This window comes from Podarcis gaigeae, assembly GCF_964106915.1.
Source record: "Podarcis gaigeae genome assembly, chromosome: 13".
Taxonomy (NCBI): Eukaryota; Metazoa; Chordata; class Lepidosauria; order Squamata; family Lacertidae; genus Podarcis; species Podarcis gaigeae.
Genome location: NC_139689.1, coordinates 30,355,661 through 30,370,279, shown reverse-complemented (window position 1 = coordinate 30,370,279; position 14,619 = coordinate 30,355,661). Strand labels below are relative to the sequence as shown.

The following is a 14,619-nucleotide window of genomic DNA, read 5'->3' as shown; positions in this document are numbered from 1 at the left end:
GTGAATGGTGCCACCAATTGACTGTTTTTTTATAGAAAGAAGGTGTCAGTACTCACCATGAAGGTGTTGCAGTAAGTGCCACACTTTTTAACATTTTGGGGAGGTGGGAAGAACTGTACCCCAAGGAAAAAAAGCACTGCCCATTAGGATCCACTGGTCTATTCTATTGTGTTTACTCTTGTGTAAAGGAGTGGTTCTCTATCCTTGTATGTGAGAAGTCTGCTGCTGAATAAATTCCAGGCTTTTTCCCACTTATTGGTGTTTCAATCCTTAAAGAACCCCTTTGCCTTTGTTTGGCAAAGCACTTGGCTCCAGTTCTCGAGGGTGGAAAAGGGAATGTGTCGAGGAAGGAATACCGTACTTGTATGTTGTTTTTTCTGGTTCCATGCAACGCGGTTTGAGAGTCATGCTAGTTCTGGAATATCAGATTTTGACAATAAAATCCTGCGAGTAGGAGGGTGAACTGGCAAAATGAAAGATATACAGTAATGAAAGTGGACTCTAGGCGTGGAAGTGAATATACCTCTCCAAGTCTGTATGGAAACATCTTTGGAAGATCAGCCATACTCTCTCTTCATGCATGGAAATTAAGAGAAAATGTGTCAAAGTGGTTTATCAGGTGCTGTGTTAGTCCACTACTGATAAGTGTAACATAAATAAAAGTGTTTTGTTCAAACTGCTGGAAATGTCAGGCCATAAAAAGTTTTTTTTACTGTCTGTGGTAGAGTTGCTCGTGAGCCAACAAATACTGGAAAAAGAGATATAAAATGGAAACGTTACCGTACAATTCGACTCTAGAGATGATAGTTCTCTAACCTTTAATAGGCATGCCAGATATTAGTGACAAATGCAAAAATCACAGGGTGTCTCAAGGAAAAGCAATGTATTTAGAAATAATTGGACACTTATTTTTGTAATACCAACAAACAAGTTGAATAGCCATGTGAACAAACTTGCTTTTATTTGATCTACTGTGATAGGCGTTTAAAATTAAACCAAACAATAGTTCTCCAAATTTTCCCTCTCTGTGTGGCTGGCTGAAACAGTAAAATGTATTTGAAGTGCACATTTCCTTACTCTTATCTGCAGTGATTTTATTATTAAGTATGGCATCTTCCTAGAGGTCCTAGAATAGAAAGAGAAAGAGGAGTGCTTTGAATAAGGTCTTCATTGGTGGGAAAGATCACAGTGCAGAGGAAATGGTGTGGGATACACAAAACCTGCCGCTCCAGAACTATTATCTGTAGGTGAATTCCATGCTCCACTGTCAAGCGATAGCCTTGCCATTCGCATCTACTTTAAGCAGTTGCTTCCCAAATGTCTGATAGACACGCTTCACATTTTTCACTCTCAAAAAATTAATCCTTTGAGGGGAACGTTAGATGTTGACTTACACTGAGTCAGGCCATTTGTTCCTCTTGTCTACACCTGTCTATCCATGACACTCCAGAACTTCACAACAATCTCGCCCAGTCCTTTCTGGAGGTTCTGGCAACTGAAGCTGGGATCTTGTAGATGCAAAAACAAATGCTCCGCCACTGAGCTGCAAGTCTTTCATACCTCTCATGAAAGAGGGTTACCTGTTTGCAGGACAGTCTCCTGCCCATGCATAAATTGCACATGTAAGCGTGTCTCCTGAATAGAAGCAAGCTAGCTCAGAGCAGGGACACAGCAGGCAACTCTTGATGGTACAAAGCTCTACAGTCTGCGCTGGGCTGGGACTGTTTGATTGTACCCAACACTACAAATTGGCACAGTTACTACCAGTGCTTTTTTTTTCCTACTCAAGGGTACGCAGTACCGGCACCTTTTTTTTCTAGAAGAAAAGTACAGTGGTACCTCGGGTTAAGAACTTAATTCGTTCTAGAGGCCTGTTTTTAACCTGAAATCGTTCTTAATCTGAGGTACCACTTTAGCTAATGGGGCCTCCCGCTGCCGCCGTGTGATTTCTGTTCTCATCCTGAGGTAAAGTTCTTAACCCGAGGTACTATTTCTGGGTTAGCGGAGTCTGTAACCTGAGGTACCACTGTATGGGTTACTTACCCACCTTCTGTGGAAGCAAGTTGGAAGGAACAAGGGCACAGAAAGGAATTATGCAGAGACACAGCAAGGAGCCTCCCTTCACATGCAAATATTAATATACATCGTTCACGGCATGTAGTCCAGGAATAATGGGCCTGGAATATGTCTCCATTGGGAATAGGGGAAAGAAAAGCTCTTGCTCTTCTCTTGTGTGGGTGCCTTTGGGGAAAGAGGCAGGGCCTGCACTTTTACTGTAGATATACTTTGATTTCTCTTCGGCTTACATGGATATTTCACCATTTTAAAGTGTATGGCTTTAGAGTGTTGATGTTTTCTGACAAGGCCAGTTGGTGTGGCCCCCTTGCCCTCCGCCCAGCGCCAAACATCAAAATGACATTCCAGGGCCCCGTATCAGTTAGACCAAAGTGTTTATTGGAAAGCAGTCAAGTGTTGAAAGAGCTGTCAGATTTTCCACTGGGGTGGGGATGGAGATGGGGGACTCTGCACAGACTCAGCCAACACTTTATACTCTCGTGTGCTGTGCTATTTAAAGGCTGTTACTACCAAAAAAAAAAAAAAAAGCCTAGTGGATGAGTGTCTGAGCTCTGAATGCAACATACAGAACTGGAAGTTGAGAAAGTGCTCTGTGTGTTGTGGTTGTTGTTGTTGTTGTTGTTAATTTTATATACTGCCCTATACCTGCAGGTCTCATGATGCTTCACAGCATAAAATCACAATACTGTATAGAAACACAAACTGGGTTGCCTCAGCTACTCTGGGCGACTTCCAACAATTTATAAAACTGCAGCAAAGCATCAAACATTAAAGGCTTCCCTATACAGGGCTGCCTTCAGATGTATTCTAAAAGTCAGGTTGTCGTTTATTTCTTTGACTTCTGACAGGAGGGCGTTCCACAGGTCCTCTGCCTGGTACCCCGTAGCTTTGACCTGGACCATTTAGCTGTTCAGTTGAACTGTAAATTGGGATTATTATATTGATAAATTTGAAACCTTTGTGTGTGTTTTTAAAAAAACTGGGTGTGTCAAATGACTGCAGGCCTCCCCCTTGTCCCTCACGCCTGAACCACTGCCTTTGCCCCAGCTTCTCCTCAGAGAGCCAGTGGGATTGGGTAGGCCTCTCTCTCCCCCCTGAGCCCTGGGAGGGGGATCCTGGCACAGAAGTAGGCAGGACAGGCCTGTCGCTTTAAAAGCTTCCCAGCTGAGCTACAGAGGGAAGCCCTGCCTCTCCCTCCCTCTGTCCCTATGCCCCTCTCCTAGGCAGAGCTGAAGCCAGCCCAGTCCAGGGAGGAGAGCAGAGCGAGGGGATGCCAGCTAAGCTGCCTTAGAAGAGCAGGAGGAGAGGTAGGCACCATTACAGGTGGCAGGAGGAGGTGATGTCTCTGGGCCCTGGAGGAGGAGTGGGGATCCAAAATATGAGGTAGACGGCCAGCAGGAGGGACAACCTGTTGAAAATGCACCTACCTAAAAGTCAGGGGTGGATTTGCATGGTGTTTATTATTTTTTCTTTTAATAGTCTTTATTGAAAAATAAAAAGTACATAGTAACAGGTGCACAGAGTAAGATAAGACACAAAGGAGGAGGAGAAAATGCATGTTAAGTTATCCCTATGCTTGGAAGAAGAGAGGGGAGCTGCGATGGAGAGTCTGTAGGCAGGGCACTACCTTGGGGCAAGGAGCATCTCTCCATCTGGACTGTGACCATGCGCTCACCTGGGCGCATAGGTGTTGAGGGCCGCCCTGTTACTAGGCCTGTGGCCCCTTCTGCATCTTTCTCCCTGACGGAGATTTTCGGAGGCACAGATAGGGAAAGCAAAGGAGACCTGGGGGGAAGGGCCATAGCTCAGTGACGGAACACCTGCCTTGCAGGTAGAAGGTTCCAAGAAGGTCAATCCCTGCATTTCCAGGAAGGGCTGCAAGAGAGTCCTGCCTGGAACCTTGGAGAGCAGTTGCTGGTCAGTGTGGGCACAACTGAATCAGGTGGACTCGGCTGTAAGGCAGCTAGCTAGCTTCCAATCCCATTCTGCTGCCCACACAATGGATTTCAGGCAATTGTTTATTCCGTGGCCTCAGGGGAGCTTCCCTTGCCCTGTTCTGCAGCCTCTGGCATTGGTGAGGTAGACAAATAAGGGACCGGGGAACTATCCAGAGGAAGGGAACATCTGCGGCTGGGGCTGGAGAGACTGGAACCCTATGGGGATGTTAGCCTCTAGGAGACTGAGCGCTGCATGGGGAAGGGGGCTGGCTAAATAGGACAATAACTGCAAAATTTGTGCTGTGCAAACGCATAAGAATCAATGTGTATAATGATCACCACCTTCATATAAGTTTACGCACTTCATTAAATGAGGTTTCTGATGGAAACCTCTAATAAACAAAAATAAAACCCGGTAGCTTTTCTGTTGTTGTTTTTTTGCTGTATAATTTTTTTATTACATTTCCCAAACATTTTCACAATCCTATGGAATTATTACATTGTTTCATAAGTTGACTTCCCAACTCCACAGCGTTTTTACTCAGATCCTTTCTACTGCATTATATCTCTACCTGCCACAAAAAGTTTCTCTGTTATCATTTTTTCTAGCTCTGCTTTGATCTCAAACCCTGCCCGCGATTTCATTTGACTAAAGTATTTTTTTCAAATAGTCCAGGAGAGGCCTCCGTTCTTTGCCTTTCTGTTTTTTTATTTTAATATAAAAAACAGTAAATATTTAATTATTCCAGAATTTCTAATAAGAGTGTTTTTGCTTAAGAAGATAAGGCAGCTTGTGACTTTACATGAATGTGTAATGCATGCTGTGATCTAAATGTAGCTTAGCTGTGTCATGATATACCCACTAGGCCTGCCAGCTATCCTAAGATTTTAAAGCTGCCATCCTATACACAGTCAGCTGACAGTGAGTCCTGCAGAACTAAGGGAGACTTGCTTCTGCATAAGCAGTCAACTGCTAGCTGACTAATCATTTGCCTTACAGGGCAAACTGACACTTGTCTCCTTAGTGAAAATAATAGTGTGGATTTGATGAAACGTACTTCCATGTACAGGTGTGATTACAGCCTTAATGAATCGGTAGTTAAAGTCAGAATAAACTGCCCTTTTCTAGCCCTACAGAAGGGCATCCTTCATAGTATGCAATAATATGCAATTTAATGAACAAAAGAAGGAATGGTGTGTGCCTTTAATACAGCATACCTTCATCCGTTTAAGAATCTTGGATGTGGAACATCTCCTATTAGAGCAGGCATAGGCAAACTCGGCCCTCCAGATGTTTGGGGACCACAACTCCCATCGTCCCTAGCTAACAGGACCAGTGGTCAGGGATGATGGGAATTGTACTCTCAAAACATCTGGAGGGCCGAGTTTGCCTCTGCCTGTATTAGAGAAACAAAGAGCAACAGGCCTTTAAAGTTTTAGTAGGGTGAGATGCTTAAGATCAAGGTTTAATATATATATATATGTGCACTGATTTTGGCTGACTGCCATCCTCTTTTTGCGGTCAGTGATTTTGATTGCAAGAAGGGAAACTCTAGTTGGTACCTGCCTGCCTGCCTGATTTCTCTATCCCACCTCCATGGTTCTTCCCCTTCCCGGTTTATGACCTAGTTTATCTTTGCAACAAGGATGCCAATGATAGCTCAGTCGCTAGAGCAAGGGTCAGCAACCTTTTTCAGCCGTGGGCTGGTCCATCGTCCCTCAGACCATTTGGTGGGCCAGACTATATTTTGAAAATAAAAATTAATGCCCCACAAATAACCCAGAGATGCATTTTAAATAAAGGGACACATTCTACTCACGTAAAAACAGCTGATTCCCAGACCATCCACGGGCCAGATTGAGAAGGCGATTGGACCGCATCCGGCCCCTGGGCCTTAGGTTGCCTACCCCTGCGCTAGAGCATCTTAATCTCAGGGTTGTGGGTTCAAGACCCAGCTTGGGCAAAATTTCTTGCATTGGAGGGGTTGGATGAGATGACCCCCCCCCCCTCATGATCCCTTGCAACTCTAGAGTTCTATAGGCTAGACTCAGACATAGTGACTTGGTCCAAGGTCCCTTAGTGAGTTTCGTGGCTAAATAGGGATTTGAATATAGGTATTGGAGCCATCTTTATAAAGTATTGGGTTGTTTGTTGTTGTAGTAGTGGGGGAGAATGATGTAAAATTGGCACTGGGAAGGGCAACAGTTTGTGCAGCCTGTGCCACTAAGTATTAGTATCAGTGGTGGGTTTTAATCTGCAACAAGGATTTTTAATTGACTAGTACTGATTTTAAATTAGTAAAGTTGCAGCCTTGGTTCTGTAAAGTATTATGAGGTGTTTGGGGGGAATCAAGAGAAGGAAGGTGGTAGGAATCTAGAATGCATTTCTTATTTCTATCAAGGAAGGGGAAAGAAATTTGCAAGAGAATGTTCACCTTCCCTCTCCCTTTAAAAACAAGACAACAGCTGACAATTCAACACATGGAGCTTTCTTGATCGTTGCATCTCAGTGCTGGGGAAGAACATAGATCTGTTGAGTTTCTGCGTGTCAAATAGCTATTAAAAAACCAGCAGTGCAACCAGAAAGTGGCAACTTTCTCTTCCCCTACACACACACACACACTAGCTCACATACACACTTCCCCCATCCCTGCAACTATGGCATTTCCCCTATTTCCAAAACAGATTAATTAATAAAATAGATGCTGTACTGTACTTAGTCCTGTATCAGCAGTTCCCAAACAGTGTGCCAAGATCACTGTTGCATCTCTGGTGTTTTGTTTGTTAGGTGGCAGTGGATAATTTCCCTGCTTCCCTACAACAGATCATGTGGTATGCAGAGACATAGCAGAGTCACCCGCTTTCAGAGGAGGCTGCCTGTTTTATCTCTGAATGAGTTGCTGTTCCCTGTATGGCTCATTCCAAACAGGTGGCATACTCACGCAGAAACACAATCTTCCAAGAGCGGTGCAATTTTTACATGGTTCTAAAAGCAAGTCATCCCAGGTGCAAGAGTTTAGTTCTGAAGTTAAGGGTCCTTAAGTTATTAGGCATTTGACAAATGTTGCAAGATAGTGTATTCATTTTCTTTAAGGGCTGTGTCTTTCTGCCCAATCCCCAGCGGAAAGGACCTTCCCTGGCTGGTATACCAATCTGAAGTCTGCGCACTCCAGCTGGCCTGGACCAGTTTGAGCTGTCTGGTTTTATCTTCTCCCCTCTCCAGATAACTTGGCAACAGACATAAAACATCCACCAGCAACCCCCCAAGCTCTCTCGGTGTTGCCAAGGTCATACCCCTTTCACAGAATTAAAATAGCCTTGCTTTGATACATGGGGGCAGGGGGACCTCTCCAGTATAGATGCTCTGCACTTGCTGATTGCGGCTCAGTGCGCCATAGGAAGAAAAGTCACCATGGGGAAAGCCTTGTGCTGAGTCAAACCACTGCTCCATCCACCATGGTAATTGTTGGACTCGAACTCCCATCGGTCCCAGAGATCATGGCCAGCAGTCAGGGGTGATGGAAGTTGTAGTCCGCCAACACCCAGAGGACCACAGCTTTGGTCTGCACAGACTGGCAGCAGCTCTCCAGGATTTCAGACAGTGGTCCGGTCTGGATACGTTCGGGATTGTGCACGGGGCTTTCTGCATGCCAAGCAGGTGCTCTGGATAGCTCAGTCAGTTGCAGTGTGGTACTGATAACACCAAGGTTGCAGGTTTGATCCCCTATCTGAAACCCTAGAGACCGGTTTGCAGTCAGCGTCAACTTTACTGAGCCAGATGGACTGATAATTTGGAGTTTTTTTAAAGAGAGGTTAGGTGGCTATCTCTCAGGGATTCTTTAGTTGTTATTTCTGCATTGCAGAGGGTTTTACTAGATGATCAAAGCTTCCAATCATTGGCCTGTCTAGCTCAGTACTGTTTTGTTGACTGCAAACAGGTTTCAGACAGAGAGAACAGCCTTATATTATACAGAGATGTTGGGGGATGAACCTGCAACCTTTTGCATGCAAAGCAGATGTTTCTACCACTGAGCTATGGACCAACCTTCCTGGTTCTTCCCCAACTTTGTTCTTTCCCTACCTTGTTCCAGCAGCTGCCCTTTGTCAGCCAGGCTTCCCAATCGTCCCCCGCTTAGCGGCTGGCCTTTAAAAGTGAACGCTTTCGTCACCTCCCCAAACTCATGGAGTAGCTGCATGTGTCAACCCTTAGCAAGATCACCAGTCCCGGGAAGGAGCTCCAGTGAAGCTGACTTCTTGATTTATTTCCCTTCCTCTCCTCCCTGCTGCAGCAGCCATGGGTGAGTGGGGGTTCCTGAGCTCCCTTCTGGACGCGGTGCAGGAGCACTCTCCCATGGTGGGCCGCTTCTGGCTGGTGGTGATGCTCATCTTCCGCATCCTGATCCTGGCCACGGTGGGCAGCGACGTCTTCGACGACGAGCAGGAGGAGTTTGAGTGCAACACGCGGCAGGTTGGCTGCAAGCAGATCTGCTACGACTTGGCCTTCCCCATCTCCCACTACCGCTTCTGGGTCTTCCACATTGTGGTGCTCTCTGCCCCGGCGGTCCTCTTTGTCATCTACTCCATGCACCAGACCACGAAGATCAACCAGAAGGAGATGGAAACGGGAGAGGAGGAAGCCAGCCGGGTGGGGGGAAAGGCGCCCGCAAAATTCGGGCCTCAGCCCAGCCAGCGCAGCCAAAACATCAAGACCTTCTACATTGTCAACGTGGTGGTGAGGATCTTGGCTGAGATAGGCTTCCTGGTCGGACAGTGGATGTTGTACGGCTTCCAGGTGGGCTATCAGTACATCTGCAAGCATCACCTGTGCCCTCACCTCATTGACTGCTTTGTCTCTCGGCCAACCGAGAAGACCATCTTCATCCAGTTCTACTTCATGGTGGGGCTGGTTTCAGCCTTGCTCAGCTTGGTGGAGCTGGCCCACCTCTTGTTCAAGAACCGCTGCAGGAGGCGCCGCACGATTGCCCCACCCACCACTGCCTCTTACGAACAGCAGGACAACTGGTCCAATCAGAAGCAAGAGAAGAAATCGCAGCACTTCCTGGCCCCAGCAGAGGGAGGCGCCAATGGGATGCCTTCTCATGGTGGGATTCCCAGTCACTATGAGCCCAAGGCTCACTTCCACCATAAGAGTTCGACAAAGAGCAGCCGGTCCTCCCGCTCTTCTTCTGCCAGAGCTGACTTGACCGTGTGAGGCCAGGGAGCTCCCTCTCTCCTCTGCCTAGCTGGTTGTTCCCTGGATGAGCTGGACTCCTCCGGCTGGAATAATCGCACCCGTGAACTGTTTGCAGCCTGGCCCAAATTAATAGCACAGACCTGATATTGGATCATCTGTTCTAGCTTGTAAAGGAGACCTGCTGCAATCTTTGGGGATTCGTGCTTTGCTTTCATGTATGTTTCGGGGAATTGGGGTGGGCTGGGCTGGCATCTTTCATTTATACAGTGGACGCTCAGGTTGCGAATGTGATCCGTGCGAGAGGCACATTCACAACCCACAGCGCCATGCGTGTGTTGCGATTTGGCGCTTCTGTGCATGCACAAAGCACGATCTAGTGCTTCTGTGCATGCGCGACCGCCAAAACGTGGAAGTAACCCATTCCGGTACTTCCAGGTTTCGGCGCGTCCATAACCCAAAAAAACGCAACCGGAAGCATCTGTTACCCAAGGTATGACTATAGTGTGTTCCAAAGGATGCATGGGCTTGAAACCCCTAAGAAATGAGTGAGGAAGCTACACGTATTGGAAGGAGTGGAAGTGGGGAGACAATGACTTTTCCGACAATGCACAAAACTCTTGTCCAGATGAGCAACTCCTGTTTGAATGGGCCAAAGATTTGGCAGCAAACCTGACTATACAGAACTGTGATGTCAGATGCAATTGGGGATGCTGTTGGGCTTGGACCGATCGTTGGCGGGGAGATTGCAATAAAAGGGGATTCCTTTTTCTTGTTAAGAAAACCATCGAGCCACTGTGTGTTCTGAAAGAGAGAAAAGAACTCGGTTTTAGTTAGTTGAAAACTATTAGATGGATGCCAGGTACATTGATTTGGCTGGGATGCAGCTCTTGAGGCCAGGAGGGTCTGTAAATCTCTTCGTAGGAAGAATTGATCCATTCAGGAGACTGTCCCCAGGGCATTCTGCTGAAGCAAGAGGTGGGATAGCTGGCATTTTTACGGTCGCTCACATAGGGTAGGGATGTTATGCCTTCCAGGAAAGAGGCAGTCATCAGGTGGTGGGTCCTTTGCTGTGTCAGAGCGAAAGGTGGGACAGTCATGTGACTAAGAACCATACCTGCATAGGTTGTGCTTCCGTCTTCCAGGAGCTTGCCAGTGTCTTTAGCATTAAATAACTTTCCTTCCCATTTGCCCACGCAGAATGAGCTATCCCAACAGAACCAGACATCAGAAAGATAGAAAACTGTGGTCTAAAATTGAGGGTGGGGAACCTCAGGCCCTCCAAGTCTCTCCACCTGGCCCTTGAGTTTCTTCCCAGGCCACACCTCCTCCCCAGCCACATCCCTCATTGGCTCTCATTCACACCCTCCTTGGGTGTGTGTTTTTTGCCTGGCTGGAATGTGCCCTTGATCTCTGTTAATGCCTCTTACCTGCCTGGGCAGGGGATAGAGAGGCATGGTGTACAGAAGCTATACAGCTTTACAAAGGTCAAATTTACATTCATTGCTCCGCCCACCCTTGCCTCTGGCCCCGCCCACCATTGACATGTGTCACCAAGAAAGCTGCCCAGAAGAGAACACGGCCCTTGGCTGAAAAGGTTCTGCCCTGCTGCCCTGCAAAGTATAGTGTCAAATGGATATTTATATCCTGCTAGCAGGCTTTCACATAAAGTGTTAACATTACCAGAATTAAGTATGGCTCCCACCAGACAGGGAGATGTCCCTGGAGCCAAAACCCTTGGGTGTGTTGCATCAAAACCCTCTCCCTGCCCGGAAATATTTTTATCCAGACTATTTTTAACATTTCCCATGGCAAATGTTCCTCCTCCTCCTCCTCCTCCTCTCTTGGGACCATATTCCCCTGTCCAGTTGTTTTTGAAATAGAGAGAATTCCCCCGTTATAACAGTAACTCCACCACTGGAGATTCAATATAGTTTCCTCTGTCTGAGACCCAAGCCTCAGCCTGTGCAGTCTCCAGTAACTCCGGATCTCTGAGCACCCCAGGAACCCTCCCTGAAGCCTTTAAACTCTCAGGTGTATGAAGGCATGAAGCTTGTCTTAGAGCTTAGTTTGCCACTGTCCTTTGCGCGAGGAATCCACTGCCTCTTTAAAAAACAAAAACAAAAAAACACCCCACAAAATCATGTGGATGAGTGAAGGAAGAGGGAAAAATTTCAATTCAGTTCATATTTAGTCCTGAATCTTGTGAACGAAAACATTTCTGTGGATTTTTACTCTAGCCAGGTAAGGTGTGCAAAACTGCATATACTAGGGTAAACTGTGCTTTAAAATGCATATAACTGTGAAAATAATACACACACAACAACCCTGTATTAGTGGGGATTACTTTGCAATAATGTGTATATTGTGCACATTAGGAGAAGTTTGAATCTTCATGAGGACTTTAAAAAATGCAAACCTGTGAGGAAATGTAGAGAAGTGGGCACAAAACTGGGAAAATAAAGAAACGGAGAGAAACCAGAATGATAAAGATTCACTAGTTCCTAGATGAGGATCGTGTAGAGGGGCTTAACCTTATCGGGATGCTTCTTAGAAATGCATTAATAAAACAGATATCCCTCCCTCCCAAACAAGCCCAGGGCGGCAAACACTTATATGACCAAAACTCCAGTTAAAAATAAAACAAAAAAGGATTTAAAACATTTTAAAACTGGGGGAAAAAACCACACAGCTGAAAATGTTAAAATGCTCAAAGCAAATTTAAGACCAGATGTAATCAAATGGCGTGTCTGCATGGGCTCAACTGAAACAGAAATGTTTTCATCAGGTGTCGAAGAGGAGGCAGCGACAGCACCTGAGGAGAAAGCCCTATGGGGAGCCATGCTGAACTTGCTCAGAGGCTGCAGTGTCTTGAGGCCTCCTCTTGGGATGTATGAGCCCTTGCAAATATTAAGCCCTTGCTGACTGATGAGGGGAAAGAGCTGTCTGTTGCAGGATAGCTAGGTAAAAGTAAAGGACCCCTGGACGGTTAAGTGACTATGGGGTACAGCACTCATCTCACTTTCAGACCAAGAGAGCCGGCGTTTGTCCACAGACAGTTTCAGGGTCATGTTGCCAGCATGGCTAAACCGCTTCTGCCGCAATGGAACACCATGACGGAAACCAGAGCGCACGGAAACACCGTTTACCTTCCCGCCACAGCAGTCCCTATTTATCTACTTGCACTGGCGTGTTTTTGAACTGCTAGGTTGGCAGTGGCTGGGACAGAGCAGCGGGAGCTCACCATTGTCTTGGGGATTTGAACCGCGAACATTCTGATCGGCAAGCACAAGAGGCTCAGTGGTTTAGACCACAGCACCACCCGCGTCCCTTTACAGTTGCAGGATGATGTCATATGGCACCTATCAGTGTTAAGTGGATTGTTTCTACCCATTAACGGGATGCGTTGCAAATGTTTGCAAAGTTGACATAGTCTCTTGGATATAAACCTTGGATCTTGTAGCTTGTTTCACTGTTTCGACGGGCAAAAGGATGAGTTGGAGAGCTTGCAGATCAAGAGGTTGGGTGGCTCTGAATCTCAAGCGGCAAAGGGAGCAGCTTTGTTTCTCTAGTAAGAAATAATTCTTCTTCTTTCTCTCTCTCCTTACGCTTTGGGATCTGCTCAGATGGGATCTGCCCAGGGGCTTGCAGTGGCGTCCACTCTAGTGTGGTGGGGGAGAGGCTGGTGGCCTGGGGCCAAGAATACTTGATATCACCTGCTTCCTGCTGCGGATGGGATGGGACCCTGGCCACAGAGGTGGCTGGAAAAAAGAGGAGAGAAAGAAAAACAAAAACAGGGAGGGATGTGGAGCCTCTTCCCATTCTCCTTCCACCTCTCCCCATTAACCCCTTCTTTCTTGCCCTCGAGGCTTTGTGTAGACACAGGGGTCTATTGGCAAATTCAGAGTCTCAGGGTACCTTCGTGAAGTCACAGCCACAGCCCCTCACTGCTACGTCCCTTCTCAAATTATACAAGCCTATAAGATAATATGGTAATCTTATAATACAGTAATAATAATCAGGGATGTATTGCAGCTATCTGTATCCATGTGTGCCTTTCAGCTAAATCTATTTTCCATGCACATGGACGGGCAAACGATCTGGACTGCATCTTTTGTGGTTCATAGAATTGTAGAATCGTAGAATTGGAAGGGACCCCGAGGGTCATCTAGTCCAACCCCCCGCAATGGAGGAATCTCAACTAAAGCATCCATGACAGATGGCCATTTGGTCTCTGCTTAAAAACCTCCAAGGAAGGAGAGTCCACCTCCTCCCAAAAGAGTTCTTTCCACTGTCAAACAAAGACAGTTTCTCCTGATGTTTAGTCGCAATCTCGAGTAATGTTTACCATGAAGTTCCATTGTACTTAACAGAACTTGCCCCCGTTTTTTGGTGTGTGTTTTTAAAACAGAAGCACAGTGTGTTCTGAGTTTTGCTAAATGCCTCGCTTTAGAGGCTGCAGTGGCTAGAAAGCATTCCTTTTGCACTGATTGGGCAGTTCTAGGATGTGGAAGATAAGGACCTTTCTGTGGAAGGAGCAAGGGTTCTTTGACCTACCCACAACCCCAGGCCACTAAACTGACTATTCCTTCAAAGCACATTTGAAGCACATTCTTTCCCTCACACAATTCTGGGCATTGTAGTTTACCCCCCCCCACCCCCACCCCCCGTTACCATTCTCAGAAAACCCCTAACAGAGCCCATAATTCCTTTAGGCTGGGGGGGGGGGGTTGCCTTTCGAATGTGCTTTAATGGTATAGCATGCACACACCCCAAGAGAAAATGTGATTTGCAGATGAAATTAGGGGTGATTTTGCACCCAGCCAGCTTGCAACCCAAGATGTGACAAGTTTCTTTATGGATTTCTGTCAGACCAATCTTCTTTCCTTTTTAGCCTACATGCTCCCTCAGTGGTCTGTCCTAGGATCTGTCTTTTTACCTCTCAATCCCATTTACTGAAACACATATCCCTGATTGCTCTGAACGTAAGACTATAAGAAGAGCTGTAAGTGTATGTTGAGGTTTCTTAATTGATGCTGCCATCACCCTTTGATCAGCCTGTGCCATCCCAGTTCCCTGCCTCATTGTCCTGTCTTGTTTTTTTACTTGCACTACTTTCAGGTATCTGTTTCTCAGCCTATTGCCTACCCCTCATCCTTCTTTCAGCCTCATTGCCTCTGAGCACCCTGTCCCTTCGACCCCCTCCCCCTCCGGCACTTCTTCTTCTTCTTCAGCAATCCTCTATAGGTGATCTCAACCCAACTGACACTTTCCCCTTCCCTCATAGGAAATGTGGCGATTGCCCCTCTTTTATTACTCTCATTGCAAATGCATGGTTTGCAGCTGGCCCTCTGCTGACACCTGGTGGCCAGAACTGAAAGTTTCTGCCTCAAAGAAAGCCTTTCCTATTGCAGT

At 46.5% G+C, this 14,619-nt stretch overlaps 1 protein-coding gene across 2 annotated transcripts; it reads left to right on the top strand.

Annotated features, from left to right (window-relative positions):
• Positions 1-3,116: 3,116 nt before the first annotated feature.
• Positions 3,117-11,688, top strand: GJD3 (gap junction protein delta 3). Of its 2 annotated transcripts, XR_014557672.1 has the most exons (3): positions 3,117-3,383; positions 8,303-9,473; positions 9,710-11,688. XR_014557672.1 is itself a non-coding variant. In XM_083710477.1 (2 exons), exon 2 carries the CDS (start codon positions 8,308-8,310, stop codon positions 9,223-9,225), a length of 918 nt encoding a protein of 305 aa, XP_083566603.1. In that variant the 5' UTR covers positions 3,252-3,383; positions 8,306-8,307; the 3' UTR covers positions 9,226-9,527. The 2 variants fall into 2 exon arrangements, 1 of the variants encoding a protein (XP_083566603.1); XM_083710477.1 differs by lacking the exon at positions 9,710-11,688 and having other exon boundaries at positions 3,252-3,383; positions 8,306-9,527.
• The last annotated feature ends 2,931 nt before the right edge of the window (positions 11,689-14,619 follow it).